This window comes from Eufriesea mexicana, unplaced genomic scaffold (assembly GCF_001483705.2).
Source record: "Eufriesea mexicana isolate 0111107269 unplaced genomic scaffold, ASM148370v2 scaffold76, whole genome shotgun sequence".
NCBI classification, from domain to species: domain Eukaryota; kingdom Metazoa; phylum Arthropoda; class Insecta; order Hymenoptera; family Apidae; genus Eufriesea; species Eufriesea mexicana.
In genome coordinates, this window is record NW_016908289.1 from 1,041,234 (window position 1) to 1,063,043 (window position 21,810).

At 37.8% G+C, this 21,810-nt stretch overlaps 1 protein-coding gene across 5 annotated transcripts in view; it reads right to left on the minus strand.

The window, feature by feature from the left end:
* LOC108555095 (growth arrest-specific protein 2) overlaps nucleotides 1-21,810 on the minus strand; it is a 48,972-nt gene that overhangs the window by 13,976 nt on the left and 13,186 nt on the right. For 4 of the 5 annotated variants that reach the window (XR_001890750.1, XR_001890749.1, XR_001890748.1 and 1 more), the window contains exon 2: nucleotides 11,222-11,642. Coding sequence is in view for 1 of the 5 variants with exons in the window: in XM_017910608.1 (XP_017766097.1) it covers nucleotides 11,222-11,441 (220 nt within the window). In the remaining 4 variants the exon portion in view is untranslated. Of the gene's footprint in view, nucleotides 1-11,221; nucleotides 11,643-17,545; nucleotides 17,657-21,810 lie in introns of those variants that run through there. The other variant, XR_001890751.1, reaches the window with a different exon arrangement.

Sequence of the window (21,810 nt, forward strand, 5' to 3'; positions counted from 1 at the left end):
TCCTCCGCATCCTTGATACGCTACCCTTCGATTTTAACGTTCAGCTGACCTCTTTAGCCGCGGCTCGAGCCTTTTTCAGAGTACCCCGCCAATGTCGTCCTTGGCATTGTTCGATCGATGCATTAATTCGAACACGATGCATTACAGCAATAACCAGTTACCATAAAATACGAGGCGACGCGACAACTCTTGTTTCATCATCGCTGGACCCCACGCAGCTCGTCCCCGGACGAACAAAACGGAGCGCTACGCGCGCGCCACCTGGGATATGATACCGTATCTCGAACGATAACGTGGGATCTGTTGGGTCTATCACGACTGATAAAAGCAGACAGAGGTGGTACTTATGAATGGTAGACATCGTTGAGTAAGGACGAGAGTGATTTTTGAATAGGAATTTTAGAAAAAGAATTTTTCCAAATGAAAAATTTGTGTCTTTCGTGTAAACCTCTATTTGAAATATACTCTATACATGATACAAAATGAATAAAACTATGTATATCCTACTACTTTCAGCGAACTGATATCATATATCTGTTCGCAGTTGTGAAAGGGTTAACAGAGTATCATCTACCCCGATATTATGTAGGACTGTATGCAACCTAACCCTAAAACCACCTAAATTAAATACAGATACATCCAACATAACAAAAAAAAACTTCTTACACACCCCTAAATTCACTAGAAACAAATATATCAACACAGTGTCCACATCCATCGTTAACTTTCTACCATCAAAATAACCATAATTTCCAACCGCGCGAGAAACACTGTACATATGTATTCAATTTTAAAACTGTTCGTTAACAGCCCAAGAAAGCCCACCCCAAATCAAACTCACATTCCATCCCTTTTCCCAACTCCCTCGTGGCCCATAGTCACACGAATGGTCTGAATCGTTCCGCGGTGAATTCGAGCAGCGCGGCCGGGGAAGCCCCGCATGCGGGGTGCCAGTGGCGCGATTCACGGCTCGCTAACCGTCCATGGCCCGTGCCGAACGGTCGACCTATTCGTGAACGGTCTCTCCCCACTCCTAACCTTTCATCCGCGACCCAGCGAGCCCTCGCACACGCGCAAGCGCGTTGTCTACGCGTACGCCCATTATGCGTAATGCGGCTTCAGGTAGCCGTTATACAGGGAGAAGAAGTGCTACGAAGGAAGAGGGGTGCCCGGTCGACTTCCGGTTGAGTCAGACCTCTGCAGCCGGCGCAGACGCGGGTGTGGGTCGAAAGGTCCTGTCCTTTCGCGTTATTCTAATAATCACGGCAGGAAATTCGGTGATTCGAGGACTGGACACCAGAGGCGTTCGAGGCTCGCGTGGGCCGAGTACTCCGCGAGATTTTCGCGAGTATTCGTAATGGGTATTCGATGATTCATCGAATGGCTGACACGTGTTAAACGGTGGATGATTGAAAACGATTGGGTTCCTTTGGTCGACGAGATCGTGTGGGATAAGATAGTTGATTGTTTCGAGGATAAGTCGTTCCTGAAACGTGTGAGTTTAACGCAACGACCGTCCGAGGCGCTACGAATGGACTTATCGAATGGAGTATTCGTACGGCTGGAAACGTGGCTCTTCGCGCCTGCGCAACACGCCTGACACCACATCGTTAATCTTTCGCGTAGTTAACCTTGAACGGCCAAACCGAGCGCCGCTTCTACGACTTAGATCTTCCGACTTAGGCGGACAAATCGCTTTCCAATTGCATTGCCTGCGCACTGATCAGGCTTGTAAATGGGATATCAATTTTCTCTAGCGACAGATTCATTATCCCTTTTTCGAACACTGCCTTCTCTTGGCACCGATGTTGGGGTCCCCGCACATTTTCAATTAACATTTTTATCGCTAATATGGCGATAGACGATTGTAAAAACGGGTTTACGAGCATGATAGATTTATGTGCTCGATGTTGTGGAGTACCTTGAAGAAGTTTCGAGGATCGGGTAAGTATCGTGTTATTAATTTGTAATTTACGTGGTAGAGAATTTAAAAATTGTTTAAATATTGAATAATTTTGTATTATTCAGTTTGGACAGAGAGTGAAGTATCTTGGCTAACCAAACCGGCTCAATCCCCACGAAACGACGAGCTTCCAACAAACCCCAATCCACATCAATCAACCAATTACGACACTCCCTGCAACGTACAGGCTACTTAAAAGTACCCAGACACTTGGCTGCTTTTGACAGGATGTAATTTAATTATAAAATTATATATAAATGGATCTATAATGATTTTACTTTTTGTGACCGTTATTGACATAGTAGTCATGCATGGCAGAATTATTTTCGTTCATAGAGGGCAGGCTTGTAGATAGGTTTTGTTTCGAGCACTATCATAATCAAACTAATACCAAGATCGTTTAAAATTTTCTACTTATCAGTGAACTAATGCTAACTATGAAATTTAATTACATTTAAACTACAACTGCGAGGACCAAAACTTGCACTAGCATAATCACTCTTCTTCACACAACTGGAATAATGTTCAAAGAAAGAATAAACAGCCTCGTACCCAAAAACTGCACCAAGAAATTTTTATTTTCATGAATCTTTGTGGTTCAACATCTTGAAACTACAACTTCAAACGAGTCATCATGGCAGACGCAACATTTATAGTCTGCTGACTTCATAAGATGGTAGCAAGTGCTGCTTTCAGTTACTGATCTCCCATTAACCTATACATCTGAATGAAATTTATGTACTATCCCCATAAAGTGCCAGATTCTTATCAAAATTACCCATTAACCCCTACCAACTGCTTGTAGCACAGAATTTTAAGACACAGAGAGACTTTGATCTAATTATGACCACTCTGGATAAGTTACAAACAGGTTTCTTCCTTTGCACCCATCAAATGTTTATTAATCCTATATCTAATATGATAAAACAAACGAAATACATTATAAATCACCTAAGCTATCTCAAAAATTTTGAACTTAACCTAACTGAACCTAACCTAAAAAAAATTTGAAAAAAGAACATCTTGAGTGTACTAAGTTCGGTGCCATTTTGAAGTCTACAAAATACCATGAAAGGTGGTATATTTTCCCCCCAAACAAGGAAAAAAAGGATGGAGAGAAAACCACAACAAGTCCAGTTATTACCAAAACGGAAGCCATATCACCGTGAACGATCGGTCTGTGCACTACAGTCGGACCCGCGATCCGCGTTCGTTTACCTTTCCACGAGGAACGCTAATTGGAGCGACGTCCGTGGACAGACTCGAAATAATTCAGTTCAAACAGCGAAACGTCGTCGGGTCCGCGGTTATTTTTTTCCCCGGCGCGCAAACACCCCGCGTGTCGCTCACCCTCGCGCATTAAGTTCCCCCATGGGTTGAATGCAGACGAGAGAGCTGACCGCCACGCTGCATTTCAAGCGGCCACCGCTGCTGCGCATGCGTGGGCGTGGGTATGCGCGCTTCAATCGTACACCGGCGGAACAAGAATAGTAACGTACACGGCAGAGGTACCCCCGCGTACGATGCAAAGGCTGCCGACCTATCTCTCTCGTCCGAGAGCTTTGAAGCTGCAGCCGTAGGCCAGAGTGTCAGGCGTGATAGCGATATAATTAGACGCGTATGTACTCCGAGAGCCGATATAATGGGACGTAATGGCAGGCTATCGGAATCGTTGTTGATGTTGTTGTTATTGCTCCGAGTGGCTAGGTGGGGTAATGACGATGAACGAGGAAAGCATCGATGATTGGGACGTTGGCCAGTAGATGAGTAGTAGTAACTCAAAGAACGGGTCTTTGAATTACTTGGTCTTGAAACAGAGATTAACTGCATGTGGAAGACTGGCATTGTACTTAGGTGTTGGTTCATGAGTAATTGGATATGGATCTCTGGAAATGAGATTAATTGGAGGTTTTCTTGTTAGATGTTAGACGATAAGCAACTAGGTACAGATCTTTCAATTGTTTGGTTTTAGAACACAGATTCACTGATACTTCTGTCGTTCTTAGATGTTGGTTCAGGAACAATTGGATATGTATCTTTGAATAGTTTGAGACTAGTATCTTTGGATGTTAAATGTTACATGATAAGTAATTTTGTATGGATCTCTGAATTATTTGATTTTAAAAGAGAGATTACCTAGAGGTTCTATAGCTGTCAGGTGTTAGACGATAGTCAACTATGCATGGATCTTCGAATTGTTTAAGAAGAGAAATCCACTGATAGCTCTGCGACTTTTAGATTGGTTCAAGAGCAATTGGATATGAATGTTTGAACGGTTTGATTTCAGAAAGGAGATTCACTAATAACTCTGTGGATGTTAGATCATAGATGATAAGCAACTGAATATGGATCTTTCAATTGTTTGGATTAAGAAGAGAGATTAAGTGAAGGTTATTTGGTCGTTAGACGTCGATGCACGAGCAGTTTGTTATGGATTCTTGATATGTTTGATTTTATAAGTGAGATTAACTGTAAGCTCTATGGTCGTTAGCTGTAACTAATGATTAATTGGTTATAGATGTCTGAACATATACAATTAAATAAGTAAAATCATCAGATATACTCAGACACTTTCCAACAGCCATTCTCTATATCTATATTACACTCGGTCTACCTAGAACCTACTATCGTCCTGTCGAATAACTCAACGGCGACATCTGTCGCGAATATAATTGAAACCGCGGGCAACCGCGTTTCGCGCAATTCAAAGCGGTCCGTTCTTATCCAGAAAGACGACACGGCACCAGTCGGTTCGCGTATTAGTCGTTTTTCATCGAGAGGCCGCTCGTGTCGTAATCCTTCATGGTGGTCCAGATCTTGCGGCTGGATTCTTCGAGGTCGCCTGAAACCGCGATCGTCCGCACGCTCCGTTCACCAAAATATATGGCGGATCGTTGCAAGACGTTTCTTGGCGAAACAACCTTCCTTGACATCGATAACACCGTTGTGGGTAATCGAGATAAAAATCGAACGACGAAACGGCAACTCGTTCCATTTCGAATATCGAGTCCTTGGCCAGGACCCATCGAAATTACGCGAACATGGACTAACGATTGGAAAATCAATTTAAACGATGACTTCAAAAGACTGTTACTCGATATAAAATCGTATTGGAATAATGTGGCTTACATTAACATTTGGATACTATGGGGTTGGAGGAATGGTAGTTTACGATGATGCTAATAATTTATCTTTTATCGTGCTCAGATATATATTTTAGTTAATAATAATTTATAGAAATTGAAGTTTCTGTGGCCAATTATAGCACACTGTTCTTATATAGAGAGATACGATGATTTAGGGTTGCATATGGAGAGTATCTCATTTTAGATACAAATATGTAATTACATTTAAATTTACTGCAGCGTACTTAAAATAAGGTTTTCCAATTTTAGTCAATTTTAATCAGTAATTTTTAGAAATTTTAGTAATTTTAGTAGTATATAGAAATAATATATAGAAATGAACTAGCATTTTTATTATTAGTACGTGATATTCTTCCAAGTAATTAACACAAAGATATAAATAAACAAATAACACAATTGTATAAATCAAAGAATATTCTGAATTTATCTATTTTTGCTTCTACTTTCCTTCACAAATCTTCGTATAATCCTGTAGAATTATATATTATATATATTATGCAATCAGAGACTTTTTAATTAGTGCCTATTCAACCTGACCATCAAATTATTATTATATTCATATTTTTAAGTAAAAAATGTTCCACTCAAATTTCTCCTAGCCAACGACTTCTTCAAGGATGTATCTGAATAGACCACCGATACAGCAACGCAAAAGTAGGATACAGAATGGCGTTATTTACTCGATAGAATGGTGTAGCCTAAGATCGGTGACTCCGTGCGACGTTCGATGGATCAGGGCGGTTCTATTTTACGCATCGACTCGTATCACAGCCGTATTAGGAAAGTAGTAGCTCAGAAAGGCGGTCACACTAGTACCAGAGATCGAAAAAAGGCTTGGACTGTCCACGAAGTGTCGGTTCATGAAAAACAGGAACGTCCATTTCCACGGTAGATCATCCTTTCCAGCCATTTTCTCACACCATTAATATCTCTCGTAAATTTCAGACAGGATAAAAAGTATATAATTTTTTGAAATAAATAGTAAACCGACACTAAAACGTATATCTAATATACTCTGAAATACTCCTCTAAATATAGTCTACATACCTAGACTAATTAATAAAAGTAAAGGGTAATTGATATTCGATGATCAATGAAATTAATTAAGTAATAGGATGAAAATAAATAAATGAATAAAGAAACCAAAATTAATTTCTTTCTGTAAATAATCTTTTCAACTGATTTGGTAACTAATCGAGTGAAAGTAAAATAATAAAAAATGGCTATGATTTTGAGTAGAAATTAGGTAAAAATATTGACTATGATGGTATCCCTGGAACTCGCCCCTATTTTCTCAAAGAGGGTGGGAAAAGAGATTGTAACGTTCTTCCAATGATAATTTGCTGTACATCGCTGCTGAGAATTCCCGTTTCGTGGTCTTCGCGTCTAATCCAGTTAATGGAGAGAACTTTCACCTACTTCGAACTTCGTTAACGTATCGGACTACCGATCTAGAGGATTATCTGTCGATGGCTAGTTCATGCCGCAGTTTCATGTATGAAACTATGTACATGGATCAATTAAAACGAATTTTCCTTTCAAACTTTCCTTCTCCGAAATTAGCTTGCTTTATCCTACAATCGTTCCTTCATTATATCTACCATAACTGGTGAAGTGATTATTCCAATTATTGTCTTACTCAACTTCCATTCGATTTTCTGACTCAAATTAGACGTGAAAAGGACAAATTACTCTTCGTTTATTTCAATTAGAAATTAGACGATTACACCAAATTATTCTATCTTTCTATTTAAATTTTCTTTCGTATAAAAAATGTACTATGACGTGAAAAAATTTCTATAAACAGAATTTTAATTGCTGATAATAATTATTATCGTTAATATTTATTTTCGTAATATAATTATTCAATCGATAATTTAAATTTCGTGTGAAGTTATAAGCGAGATTTTTCTTGATTCGTTTATAAGTTCATATTTCTAGTATTTTAAAAATTCATTCGACATCGATTTCTTATCTTCCCTGTTTGATGTACATAAATCCACCTCGCGACACGACATCGATCATCTGTCCTTATACGATTTCTTGAATCATGCATGCGTTCAAGGATTCTAATCAATGCAGCCCAAACGAAATTTCCATTTTCATAATGAATTCCATTTTATGGATGCAAATTATTCACTAATAAATTCATCCCTGTTAAACGGTGCACATTTCATCCGTCACTGATTAAACACATTCCATGATACCTATTCGAATTATGCATGCCATTTTTAAACAGAAAATATTCCGCGAGCCCAAAAAAGAATTCATTTTAAATTCTTATTAATTTTACTTATTTACTTATTATTTTTTTTGTATTATATTATAAATTTTTGTGTTAGAAAGTTCATGATACGGAATTACATATTATAATTTTAGATTTTAGTAAAATTCACATTAAGAATTCTATTACTGTCCTACCAGAGGGTTTATGAAATTTATGACACAAAGGCTTTGCAATTTCAGAATTTGATACAATATTTGTCCAAAAATTTAATTACGTTTCCACGAGCGTGGTTTATGATATGTAATTAAACGTGTATTACAAAATTCTATTACTTTAGCACTGGTATGACGAAGGTAAACACACGAAGGATTAAAGTTAAAAATAAGCTACGAATAATCATGTAAACGAAGGCTAAGTATCTTCATTGAATACGAACTTGTAACAAATACGTCATAATTTATTAGTAAAAAAAAAAGATAAAAAAAGATAAGGAAAAACAGAGACTTATATTAAAATTATGCATTAAAGACTTCAAGTTATAGCAATATTATAATATAACACAAAACCATACTTTAAAACAATAACATAAAAGCATAGTTTAGTACAATAGTATCGTATAATATATAACCATGTACGTATATTATATTCACCTCTACTTTTAATAATTTTCTCTTCGTTTTAAATAAAAATTACCAAGAACTCTGCCTAACAAAATCGTCTACCTCCAAATACAATATTTAAAAAATGCAAGATCAGAAATACATTACATATTGGAAAATATAAAATCACTAGACAGGAAAATATAATATTAATATATATGTAAATTAAAGGCGCGACATAATACGTGATATTAAAATATAGATATGAAATATTAGAAAATGCGAAACGTGTTGTAATATAAAATGTGAACTCGGCTTTAATCCGCGCGACCGTCCGCCAAAAACGTGACGAAACGAAAGGCCAAATGTTACGAATATCCTTTCCCACGTCGCACCAGATGCGAACCTTTTGTGCGCTACGAAAGTCGTGTACGCACGCTGTGTATGCCACAGCCCGACGGGCTCTTTCCTCCGACCCTTTAAGGCGAACCCGCATCGCGAAGGAAACGCCACGGAAAAAAGCAGCCGGGTGCACGCGCGGAACTCCGATCCTCGTTACGTCACGACGATTCCTTTCTGCACCTCGTAACTTTCGCAACCAGAAGCACGTAAAAATAAAAGCTTACTGTTTCAGATAAGAAAAAGCTCGGGATATTTGAATACTTAACTTTTTCTTTTTCTGTCAACAAATGTCAGCGATGGTCGTGAAGATCGATCGAATGCTTGGCGAAGAGTTTAGGGTATTTTTGAACATTTAACTTTATTATAATTGGCTTCGAATATTGGAAAGGGTTAATAAGGAAATGTTAAATTTTTATTTTCCCTTGGAACGAGAACTGGAGGTTAGTAACAGTCATGGAAATAGGTTTAACGATTGGTAACGAATTGGAAACTTTTTGAATATTTAAAATTATCACGATTTGCGTGGAATACTGAAAAGGGTAGGGAAGTTATGAGTTTGAGATTCGTTGAATATTCAAATCTGCAGAAAATTTTCTTTTTCATGAAAATCAGTCGAATCTGACCGAGGAAGATGAAAGTTCGGTGATGAGTTGAAATTCCTCCTTGAATATTTAAATTTATTGCGATTTGCTTCAAATATTGAAGAAAGTAGGGAAGTTATGGGTTTGAGATTCGTTGAATATTCAAATCTACAGTAAATTTTCGTTTTCATGGAAATAAACCGAATATCCTCGAGGAAGAGTAAAACGTGGAAATGAGTTCAAAATTTTCAACATGTGCTTTTCAAATTTTAGACGAAGCATTTGAGATCAAAATTTTGAACGTTGCATTTTTAAATAAACGATATATAATATTTTCTAAAAATCAAATATTTCAATTTTGAACAAATTTCGTTTCCGGCAAGTATTATCTAAAATTATGAGAAATTTTTATAAACTGGTTAAAACATTGATTCATGAACGAAAATGTATTTGCATTACGTGAAGCGAATGCTGCAAATTTCCGCAGAAGCACCTCGTAAATCAGAAAAATTATTGGCTGATGGTTATCGGAAATTCGTGTGCATAGCTCAATCGCTGAAGTTATTCCATCCGTCAAAAATTGAATTTTCATGTACAGTGTGATCCGACAGATATTTATTTTTTCTCTAAAATACTGTCAACATTTGCAACTGACATTGTACGTAATAAGACAATAAATTAATTAAAAATTCAATTTCAATAAACTGAGAATCGGTGTTATAATACGAATACAAAAATTATTGCACGAAAAAGATATAGTATGAACAATTTTTATAGGGTGAATATTATACACAGAATATTAATAAAAAATTAATCGAGAAAAAATAATCAAAGAATTTATATCGAAAAACATATTTTCATTAATTCTTATAAACAATTTCGCAATAATTATAGCTACGCACTATACTCTATCTTAGACCTCGTAATAAAATGACCAAATACCATTCCAGTTAGACCACATTATATAATAACTTGCTCGAGTTGCTTCTTGTACTTATTATTTCAAACTGCACATTTCTAATTAGAACGCAATTGCTTCGAATCCCGAAACAATATTTCCTACCGTTTATTTCTTCACGGTTCTCGGCCATGATTGCAAAGATTCACGGTTTGCGAACAAAATCCCATAAAAAGCGAAGAGGGAAAAAACCACAGTCCCTTTCAGAGGTTTCACTGTTCCTCAGCAATCCATGACTAACATGTCACGTGCTACGAACCATTCCCAGAGCACTTCAATCGATAAACCATCGCTTCATCCGATTCTTACGAATCATTAATCCTAAAATCCTAACTTCGAGGTATTTAGACTAACAGGGCATTGACGAATTTCCAATATCAAATTTTGAATCGACTAATATCGATACTATCGTTAAATAAGATTATCGTATCACCAGATTACATCTATCGAATTAACCAATCAAGAATGCACGTTTCCAGTTCAACAGGCAAGATTACAGGCCCTGTCGAGAAAACAGGTTACTCTCTGCGTTGTTCAAGATCATCTTACAGGATGAGTCTCCTTGCCTCTAGCTAATTCGACACTCAATCCCTTCCTTCTGTCTCTGGTACTCGGAAAATAAAATACCGTATATGAAACTAGAAAACTCTACCTATATACATGATATAAAAATAAATATATCTTTATCATTTTATATTGTATATTTTTCATTTCATTTTAATTAGAATAAGATCAAGCTTTATGTTTGTGGAAATGAAAATCGGATATGATATGTCGTTTATAAAATACACAAGTTGGAACAGTGAACTGGAAATCCCTAAAATATCATGTTACCTTATTTATGATCACACGAGAAAGCTACCTAGGTTGAAGTTACTTAACACTAGAACTATCAATCTGTAATATGTACTTAAATGTAACATACTGACATTTTTATCTCAATAAAAAACAGCATTAATTTACTTAAACACTCTAATACATGTTCAATAACTGTTCAAAAATTTGTAAACAATTATCAAAACTATTTCTCAGGGGATAATGAATAAAATTATTTCTCTATCACCCTGTATAAAATAAAACTACAAACATAGGATATAAATACATATTCTTGCCACACGTATCTGCCTCAAGCACCAGCACTAAGCCAAGTACACAGCAGAGCATCAGCCCAAACTCCACCTGTACCCCCAGACCAGACAAACCCATGTCGTAAGCATGCTCCCTTATCAAGACACGCCACCCTAAATCTTCTCCAGCTACCACCCGACCCAACCAACCCCAAAATTTCCCGCGCCCACCCGCACCCTATCCAAGACCCCAACAGAAAATCAGACAAGCTACTCACTCAACGTTTTATTGATCCAATCGGCGAGGTCCTCCTGCAACGGCAGCAACTGTCTGCTCTGGGCCGAGTGCAGACGCTCGTGATAGAACTCGGCGTACTCTTCCTCTTCCGGCGAGGGCCTGGGCACGTCGGCTCGATTGAACACAGTGACTGAGGATGGACCCCAGCTGCTGCGATAACGGGTGTGCTGCGAGGACGGGAATCGATTGGCGTACGACATCCTGAAGCGGAAAAGACCGAGGAGCGTCCCGGTGGCCAGCACCGGCCCCACTTCCTGCTCTCCTCCACCAGACTTAATTTTTCCCTCCTGGACCACCCCGATCCTCCTTTGATGCGACGCGGAAATCTCACCGGCGCCTCTCAGCTACTGTAGAGTCCCGGCGACCCCGTGCGATGTGGCACGTCTGTCGATTACGCCAGCCTGAAAACCAGAACCTGGTCTCATCGGGGGTCTTTGGCACTGGGGCTGCTGGTCATTTGACTCGACGTCAGATAACCACGCGGTGGGCGAAGAGGACTATGAGTGGATCTCGGGAGAAACGGAATAAGAAGGGAGATTGGTATTTAACCCTTTGCAGGGGCGTCCTCTTGGGGATATCGTAAAGGCTGTAGTATTTGAAGCAAGACCTGAGAGAGTCTGTGATACTGTCGGGTGGCTCGAAGGTGGAGGAATGTAATGGGTAAAGTCTTGACTGTTGAGAACTGCCGAGTTAGGAACGCTGAGGGAGATTGTGCAGGCTGACAATTGTGAAAGTGAAAATTAATTTTTTACTTGATTTGTATTAGTTTGTTTTATAGTCATGCATAAGGACTCTGTAGACAGAGAGTTTAAATAAGATAGTAAAATAATAGTACAAAGCGGAGTAACTAGTATTGTAAGTTCAGGTGTTAAGAGAGAAATTTTTGTAATAGCAGCAGTTATGTTTGTTAGATTCATGTAAGGAAATGGTATCTGTAAGGTTCCAAACGGCGATCACACCCTCATAGGCGTTGCCCCAGACACTGTACTATAGCCATTATAAGCATAGTAACCAACTCGACTGTGCCCTCTGTCGGAGCCCAAGAAAGTTACTGGCAAATATATACTTATGATAAGATCTCAAGCCAAATATCTGAATAAACTAATTGACTCCAACACTACCATTTCCGATGAGAAACTTCGTTTTTTGAAAGTCGAAAAGTAAAAAATGAGATGCTTTGGTGACTAAGTCCTGTATTAAAATTTAATTGTGAATATTTTGTGTTACTCTAATTTAATTTCCAATATTCTTATCTCACAAATAGTGCAAAATTAAAACCTAAAATATTACCTGTTTATTTATCTTAGAAAAATTTTAGATAAACTAATAATCGAATAGAACTCTCCCTATTTTTGCAAAAATTCTACATACTTGTATGATAAAAAAGCCATGAAATTAAAAAATAACGTTGAATGCAAGATTTTTAGACAGTAGTTAAAAAATGGATACTTGACCATACCGAGTTTAGCATTGGCTAGGCAGATTCCCATTGCTGCTACCTCTAGCGAGGGATCTTTATGGGACCACGAGCCTTCCGCGACCAGACGAGACGAGATAGGATGGTGTATGGCATATACAGTGGCTGGTTGGAAAGGATCGAAACGATAGAGGGACGAATGCCGGAAGACGCGCATACGCCAAGCATTAACCATAAACGGGACTAGAGATGAAGAGGCTGCTGGACGAGAGACGTCTGACGAGAGTGACTGGCAGCAAGGAAAACGAGCTTCGAGTGCGTTTTCGGGAATGAATGGGTTTTATGTTACACGGAGATGTTTATGGGAGCCAGTCTGACAATGTTTCGTAATAACCTTGAGGGGGATGAGACTGCAGCTCTACTCAACCTCGCGATGGATACCGCGAAATTGTTAGACGGCTCAACTGTATCGTTTCATGATCATGCTCGTGATACAGGGTGTCCAGAAATCGTGATATACCCACCGAATAATAATTCTACGTTAAAAAATAAGTTGGAAAAGAAAAATAAGATTTTCTCATTCGAGTCTTCGTTTTGGAGAAAAATGAGGCTGAAAATCTGTCGATTAGTGTGTGGTTAGCACACAGCTGACAGATTTTCAAACTCTTTCTTCTCGAAAATGAAACCTGAAATGAAAAAATATTCTTCTTCTTTTTCGACTCATTTTTGCGTGCAGAATCATTACCCTGCTTGCTGCACCACGATTTTTAGGGCACACTGTATAAGGAGTCTTGGTTGTTTGGAGAATTTGAATTATCTTTGCCGATGATGGAACTATGAATAGACGATTAAGGGGAGTTTGTGTGCTTCATTTTGTAACGTATTTCTAATGATCATAAGATATAATGCAATCAAGGTCTTCTTGAAGGTCATTCTGATGTTATTAACAACTTCTTATGTGTTAACATCTGTCTCTCATAACGTGGTATTGTAATCGATGTTGAGATAAGTTCAATGACCTGTGACCTTAATTAGCAATGTTGTGTAAACTCAGTCGTTTATCTTCAATATTAATGAAAACAATTTATATATTTATTATGAGAATGATAACCTGTGTGCGAAGATAGAATTAATGTGTTTTTGAATTTTGTTTGACTACAGGTGAGGAGAAATTTGCAAATGTAAATGGTAAAGAGATGTAATAGACGTTTTGGAGATAAAGTACTTCATAATACTATGACAATATAAGATTATTAAAATAAAATGAATTACATGAAATTTTTTAAGCTCTTTTTCATCATTTTTATGAAGAGTATTATTTATTAGGTTTAGTTAAATTATTGTTTGCGAAAAGTATATACCATCAGAAATCACTTCTCTCGGTTTTCTCATCAGTTTCTCAAGCATCGGTATTAAATGTCGATACGGTAAACACGTGATACGCTTTGAAGTTGCCTCATAAATCATGTACGAAAGAGGTAATATCCAGTATAACAAAAATATAACTTTAACACTTTAAAAAATACCGCATATGCGCCTATGTATTTACAAGAATATTCTAAAGATCCAATAACTCTAACGACAATCCTAAAAACAACGGTAAGCTAATTAAATTAATTAATTACCCAAGAAAGAATACAAATAAAATATTTAACACAGAATTAAATCTAAAACTTTTACCTTTTCTTCCAAAATATTTAAAAAATATTGAATATCCTAAATAAATATTAGCCAAAAAGTGATATCATAAATTTAAAAATTTATATTTAAAATGCCAGTCATTTTTCCGAAATAAAAATAATTCAATAATATATAATCTATTCAATTATTCTATCGGTTACTGTATAACTATAATTTACACGTGATTATATTATACATATTTAATTGATTACGTCCACTACTTTGTGCTGGAAAAAATAAACCTCTGATATAAAAATCCCACACTACTTATCGACCAACCATTATGGCCCCGTCCCTCCAAAAAAGACAAGAAAAATCGTTAATTCCAACTCGATAAAAAACTCGTGTGACCCACGGTATAAAAATAGTTAGCGTGGTTCGTCATCGGTAGATCACGATCTAAGTAGAAGACATAAATTTTTACGCAGCCTCGTATTCGCGGTGTCCGCGAACGCCTCTGTATTTAAACGACATTCGACGCCGCCATTAGCATTCACCGGCAGCCCCTAGGGAGACGCGAGACATCTCGCGCGGAGACCTCGCAATTTTACTCAATCCATCGCGTGGGACTCGAACGATTCTAGGGAAACGTAGAAAAAGCGTGGCAGAGGGGGGTAAATGGAGGAAAGGGAAAAAATCCAATGAGATCTTCATAAATCCTTCCATGGAGGACACCGTCGCCTCGGGCTGACGCAAATCCAGCAGCGAGGAATCGATGAAATGAAAATCCGGATAATGGTCGCGCGTTCGACGAACAAACCTACGTGTGTCCTTCGACATCGATCTATTAACGCGCAGTCACTGCCTCTGTCCGATGTAACGCGATCCGTTGTAAACAGGTGACGACTCGACCGCCAGTGTCCAGCCAGCATTGCTAACGATATTCCCTTGCTTTTTTTCGCGTCTCTCGTACTTTTGCACGGTCACGTGATTCGTTAACGCGACCGAGCACGCGGTAGATGGCAGCTGCGTCGTTATGGACATTTAGGAAAGCGAGAATTGAAAATGAGGTTATGCGACGTTTCTAGATGCAATCGCGTTAGCACGAAATTTAATCTGTTAAATGGGTTGACATTTGATAAGAAGCTTCTCTGTAATACAGTTTTAGAGAATTTAATGAAAGCGAAATGATCATGTTCTGGTATTTGCAGATGCGAGTATAACGGTGCATACATGTATGATTTTGAAGAATACAATTACCATGTATTTTTATATTAATGGAAAATATATTTTAAATAAATATAACTGGAATATTAAAAATAATCTTTTTGAGATTTTGATAAATTTATTTGCGGATAAATGAGTTGGAAACTAATAATATTTATATTTATGTATACATATCTAAATATTAGCAAGCCTAACGATATTCTCACTTGATATATGAATTTAAAATTCTCGTACAGCAGACTAGTAGTGACTAACATCCACTTTTATACCAAACAACTCTTCTAAGGACACTAATTTAGTTACCTTAATTCTCCATAAAATATCCCAATACTCCGAGTCGAACAGAACACCCGGTATATAATTTATCATCGGAAAATCAATATTCATACGGTTGGACGTTTAGCTAATGATAAATCGAACTGATGTTAATGGGCGCAGATAATCGACATTCTAACATAGGTGTCTTATGGAAAAAGAATTCTTGGGCAATCATTATCGAGTTCTATCATGGCTGACACGAGCACGTGGGCGAGAGGTATCAGCTCGAGTGGTGTGATAGAGTTCTTCGTAAATCAGGCAGTCCTGGTGATCGATTATTACCGGCGACAGCTGGCCAATTAATAGCGTTTTCGCGTTATCGTGACAAATGGAGCAGAGAAGCGAGCGTGTCAGCCCCAAGGTGAGGCGTCCATGCAACCGAGCCAAGATAACATGTTCCCTCTGTTTGCTTTCCTACTGGTGTGTCTTAATTATGCGTGAGCTCCTCCATTGCGATGTCTAAAGACGTAACTTCTTTTTTTCGAGTAAGAATGAATTACGTACAAGATATATGAGAGAAATTAGAAATCGGAAATCCGTCTTTTTGGGCCTTACAACTGGGGCAACAATTATGTTATTGACTACTTCGATGCGATGTGTGGAAGAAATGTATATACACAGTGTCTTATTTAAGTGACACTGGAATTGTTGTAAATTGCATTTTCATATTTCTTTTCTTCCTTTTTGAAAGTTGAGTAAACATTCTTTAAGTGAAATTATGTAATAATGTTCATTAAGCTATTGATGTAATACGTAATTTTTTGGTAGAAAAATATGGCATTATTTGTGTTAATAAGTAACACTTTGGAAATTATTTTAATTTTAATATCGTGATACAGGACAGTCCTGTTGGAACTTCGTGTACTTAGTAAGTTCAAAATTTTCAGAAGAATTTTTAAAATTGCATACCATTTCTCAATATTGAAATTAAAATATCTTCTAAATTAACAATTTTTTTAAATAAACAGTTTAAAGTCTAAAGGAAAAAATAAATTTTTAAAGTTGGAAATCAGAAAAGGTTCATTCGTGAGTCAGTATTTTTTATGTAAATTGCACTGTATTATAGCTACTCGTGATAACTAGATAGATAAATACCCTAATTGTAAATAGAAATATTCATACTCAAATTTTATTCGAAGGTTAACGATTAACTACATTTTCGAGACGGCCATCATTTGATAACACGTAAACCATGCAAATTACCTACTATCGAATAAACAACTTTCGAAACAGAGTTTCAATATTAATGGTATATTTTTTGAAAAGTAACGAATAAATTTTTATTAGTTCTTTGTGACTTATAAATATTCTCACATTCGATCATCTCATTCCTACGTATCTTTATACCAGTTGTACAAACAATTTCGCAGACATTCGAAGATATTGAAAAATGTAAATCAAATTTGCAATTATATAAAAATATATTAAGCTAAAATATATTCATAAATGTCCTAAGATAATTAAACAAATTAAATTGGAAACATTAAAAGTCATGAAATCGTTAACTCAATTAAATCTCTAAATTTATAAATAGCAAAATAATTAAATCTACATATAACGCTCCCTTTGCGTAACGAATTAATTCCTAAAGAACGATTTCCAACGATAACGGATCTCCTCCGATATTTATTCAAATCCTTTTATTCCCCCAACGAGATCAGCCCTCCGACTGTATTCACAATTTCCACAAACCTAACGAATATAATTCACAACCTGCTTTACCTCCTTTAATCACCGTGGGACAGGAACTCTATCTCATAGGCAACCACGTATCCCTTTATCCGATACGTTCCAGCGTGCACGATCCTATAGCACCCACGTCCAGCGAGACACCCGTCGACTCTCAAGTTCAATCGAGAAAAAGAACAAAAGACACGAAACGATCCAAAGTCCTGGAAACGATTCCCCTGTTCAATTCGTTACCGCGACGTGGCCGTTTAATTTAACGCGGAACACGTGATCCTCGCCCACGGAATGACACAAGCTGCCCAGATTCGCGGCAACGTGTATTTACGCGTATTTACACGGCCCCCGAGTTCGCGGGATAGTCGCAGTATTCAACTCGAGTCGATCGACAACAGCGCCACCAGTGGCACCCACGCGCTGAATAAATTATTTCGATTTTAATTAAACCTTCGAGCACGAATGACGCGCGAAATCGCGATGTATTGGAAACGCGGTTAAACCATTCCTTAGGCACAGTATTGCCAGTCTTAGCAGCTATAGTTTGGGACCGAGCGTGGCTATTTACCCGGCGTGATGGGCTTCCACGAATTGACCAGTGTGATCTGACTTCGGGTCACTCCGACGTGAATACATCGAGAGTGAGAGTGAGAAACAGAGGGCGCGAGCGAGGCGCAGCATAAACTGTTGTTTGGATAACATTCAGCCCTGCTCCCGCCTTATACAAGTCATATCTGGACACGTTATTTTTAAGAAACGCGATATTGATTCGAATACAGTCGTGGTTGGTATCATTTTGCTCGTAAGAATTTCGACTATTTCGCTATAGTAATCTTACAGCGATAAAGAAAGGAATTTGAAGACGCTATCTTCTTTCTTTTTCGGTGATTCATTGGTAGTTGACTTATCGTAGACATTAATCACGGATAAAGTTAGGTCCTTCGAACGGGCGATTACAAGAAGTGGTGGGGTTAGCTCGCGACCACTTAGACGGCAAATCGGTGGCCAATTAAGTGGACAGCGCTGCATTCGAGGAACGATTGTAATCGTCAGCGGATTGAAAGGAAAGACTGTGCTAATTAAAAATTTCTTCCCATGCTAAATGTATGGGAAAGCGGAAAAAAATTGCATACATTCCTTTATTAGCATTTTATGATTGTATATACTGGTTTTGCATTATTGTGACTCGCGAAGTGGATGATGTAACAAGATGAATAAATATTACCATTACGTAAAAGGTTCCTGTAAGATTGTTTTTGCAAAAGAATTTGCAGAAGAAAGGTCTTAATTGTTTAGAAAGTATGCAACTGCGTTCTTTTAATTAGACATATTGAAGTATCTCATATTCCTTACTTTCTCGTGCCTTGAATATCATATTTTCACAAATGAATGTTTCCTTCTCTCTACAACTTCATCTATAGAGATTTAGACTTTAATCCAAAGCATGGCCAAAAAATAGATTCAAATTTAACATGAAATTATCAAATTATCTCTACTGAATTAAAATTCAAAGTTATTAAAAATTATTGAGACACGAGGTGATAATTTAGATTACACTAATTGTGCAAACACAGGCCCTCGTCTGTAGAATTCCATGCATAAAAATTATTTAGATACACGTGTCTTACCCTTCGACTTTCTCGATGTGTTAATTACTCCAACACTCGTGATTGCAACGTATCGTGATTTTACAAATGGACAGAAATTAAATTATTATTGAATACGAAATTTAACGCGTAATTACTACATGTTTTAGCGTGTACCTCGTGGAAATTAGTTTTAATTACTTCCAACGCGATACGTTCCAGGTGCTTCAGTCACGTCAGTTTGCAATTTGGAAGCATCGAAACGTGCACGTGCAGTTGAGAATCACTTTCGAGTAGAATTCGAAATTAAACTCCTTCGCTCCCTCTATTCCACAACTTCTCGAATACCATCGTGATTCAACTTTTCTCCTCGAAAAAGGAAAAAAAAGAAGTATTCGAAGTACACTCCCCTCGCGAACCAGGAGAAAATTGCAGCGTAATACTAGTTAATAGGAAGCACGGAATTTTACCGAATTCTTCACACTCTCCCCTTCACTTTCTCGCTTAAATAATCGTTCTTCCAAAAGTCATCATGCAGGAATAAAAGTAACATTCCGGCATAAGATAAATGCTTCTACGTACAATCTAAATTACTTTCGAATCACGTCGATTTAGCATCTCGAATTTGCAAATATCCGCTAATTTCCAACGAATATTTCTGTAAATTTATTTTAAACATCTTCCCCAAACACTTGAACAATATTCATATTCTTTTATTGGATGTGTATTGGATACTTAAATCGTTATGAAATACTCAAGTATAGTTACGATTATTCGTGCAACGCAAGTATAGTGAACACTGGTTCGGTTTAAGTAAGCAAATTGATACAAATTGAAGTACAGAATTTGCTGGTTTTGTACTACGTAAGCACAAGATATACGAAGAATAGGTTCAATGAACCGAGCTGCAAAAATATTGGCAACAAAGACAATAAATCAGTGAATACTTATGTCATATAATAATAAATTACAACCAAACTTTTGCATTTTGTATTAATATTTGAATAATACTGAATTGATAGAATTTCCCGTGTAGAATTAAGGCAGATGATGAGGGATACCAGGGAATAAAGACATTTAAGTAACATCAAACCTACCTCAACCTGACAGTCGCGATAGTTGATGCAGCCTACATATAAATCCCAAAAAACGAAACCAAGAAAAGCAACTTAGATAAAGAGATATACATTAAAAACTCGATTATAGATACCACATAAGCAAAGACAGGAAACAAAGTGACGTAGCTTCCAACGAAAAGTTTCAAATCGATCACGCAGGTCACAGTAGATTAACCATAAAACGTGAAAAGACCCGTATAAACTGTAAAAGAAATAAACTCAAACGAACCCGGATTGATTCTCAAAAAGAAAACTTACAATCCAACATAGTCCTCTAAAGACTCAAAGAGTCAAAAAGAAAACTTACAATCCAACACAGTCCTCTAAACATAAACGTCCGTAGATCAAACCGGATCACCCCCTACGCGGAACGAAGATTAGACGAATCCGTCATACGCTCGACTGTGGTGTCCTCTGGCGGTCATCTCGTTATTCAATCGCAGAAAAGCGTAACATGGAGTCCGCGTGCACGGAGAGCAACGACCGGCTAACAATCGTACCCGCGGCTCGGATAATCGCTGAATTGGATCGCCGATCGGTCGTCGGGCTTCCCGGACGCTTCCCAGAAAACTCGACTGCTCGTTGAACCGGCGAAAACACACGGCACCGTAAGCAGCAACCACGTCGCGCAGACGATCCGTCGGCGTGCGCACGTCCGGTACGCGGGGCACGAGGCCCAAGCGCGTGGGCGATCAGCCGCCGCCACGGACCACGTGTGTAACACACTGACACCGCTAGACGATTCTGCGCCATTAACCCGCCAGCCGGGTGCGTTCTTCAGCGTCGCACGGATGGACGCGTCGCGTCGCGCGTTATGTACAGAGGGTATACTTCATCCGAGTCGTGGTTTATGCCGTTCCATGTCAGAAACCTAAACGACAACGAGCTAGGAATTTGAGATTTGTCGACATTTTAAATAGTCGTGATTTTTGTAGTCTGATATTTAACATCAAAGTAATTGTAATGACAGAGTCATATCGATTCAGGAAATATGCAATATACTTAAAAGGGCACTTGCAATAATGACGTAAAGCTAAGAGATGTGACAACACTTGACATTTTTATTTCTTAACCTTTTAATGAAACTCGAAGAAAATTCGATGTAAATAGACTAAATTAATAGTACCGAAAGTGTAATATAATTCTTACCAGTCGAAAATGCATCACGTTATATCCATTTCACATTAAACTACAATTTTGAAATTTAACCTCAAAATGAAAAACATTGTATGAATGAAAATCAATGAAAATATAACCTCACACCAACAGCAAATTACCTAAGGAAAGAACGCTATATTATACTTACATAATATTACAATTAGGTATAAACAAAGAGAAAGAGGTAATCTTTGCGTTCAATAATACTCTCATATTTTATCCATTAAGGTTACAATCTGGGATCACGTCTATGCGACTACTCAGGCAAGCAATTTCTGAGAATTCCTCTAGCGAAAGGACACACATAGGCAAGAGTAATAAATTAATATCGACGATATTCGTGAACGCAGTTCCAAGAATCAGAGGGGAAGCAGCGAACGCTATAGTGCGTAGATCTTCGAGCGCTGGGCCAGTAGTACTGTATATACGCTACAGTTATATG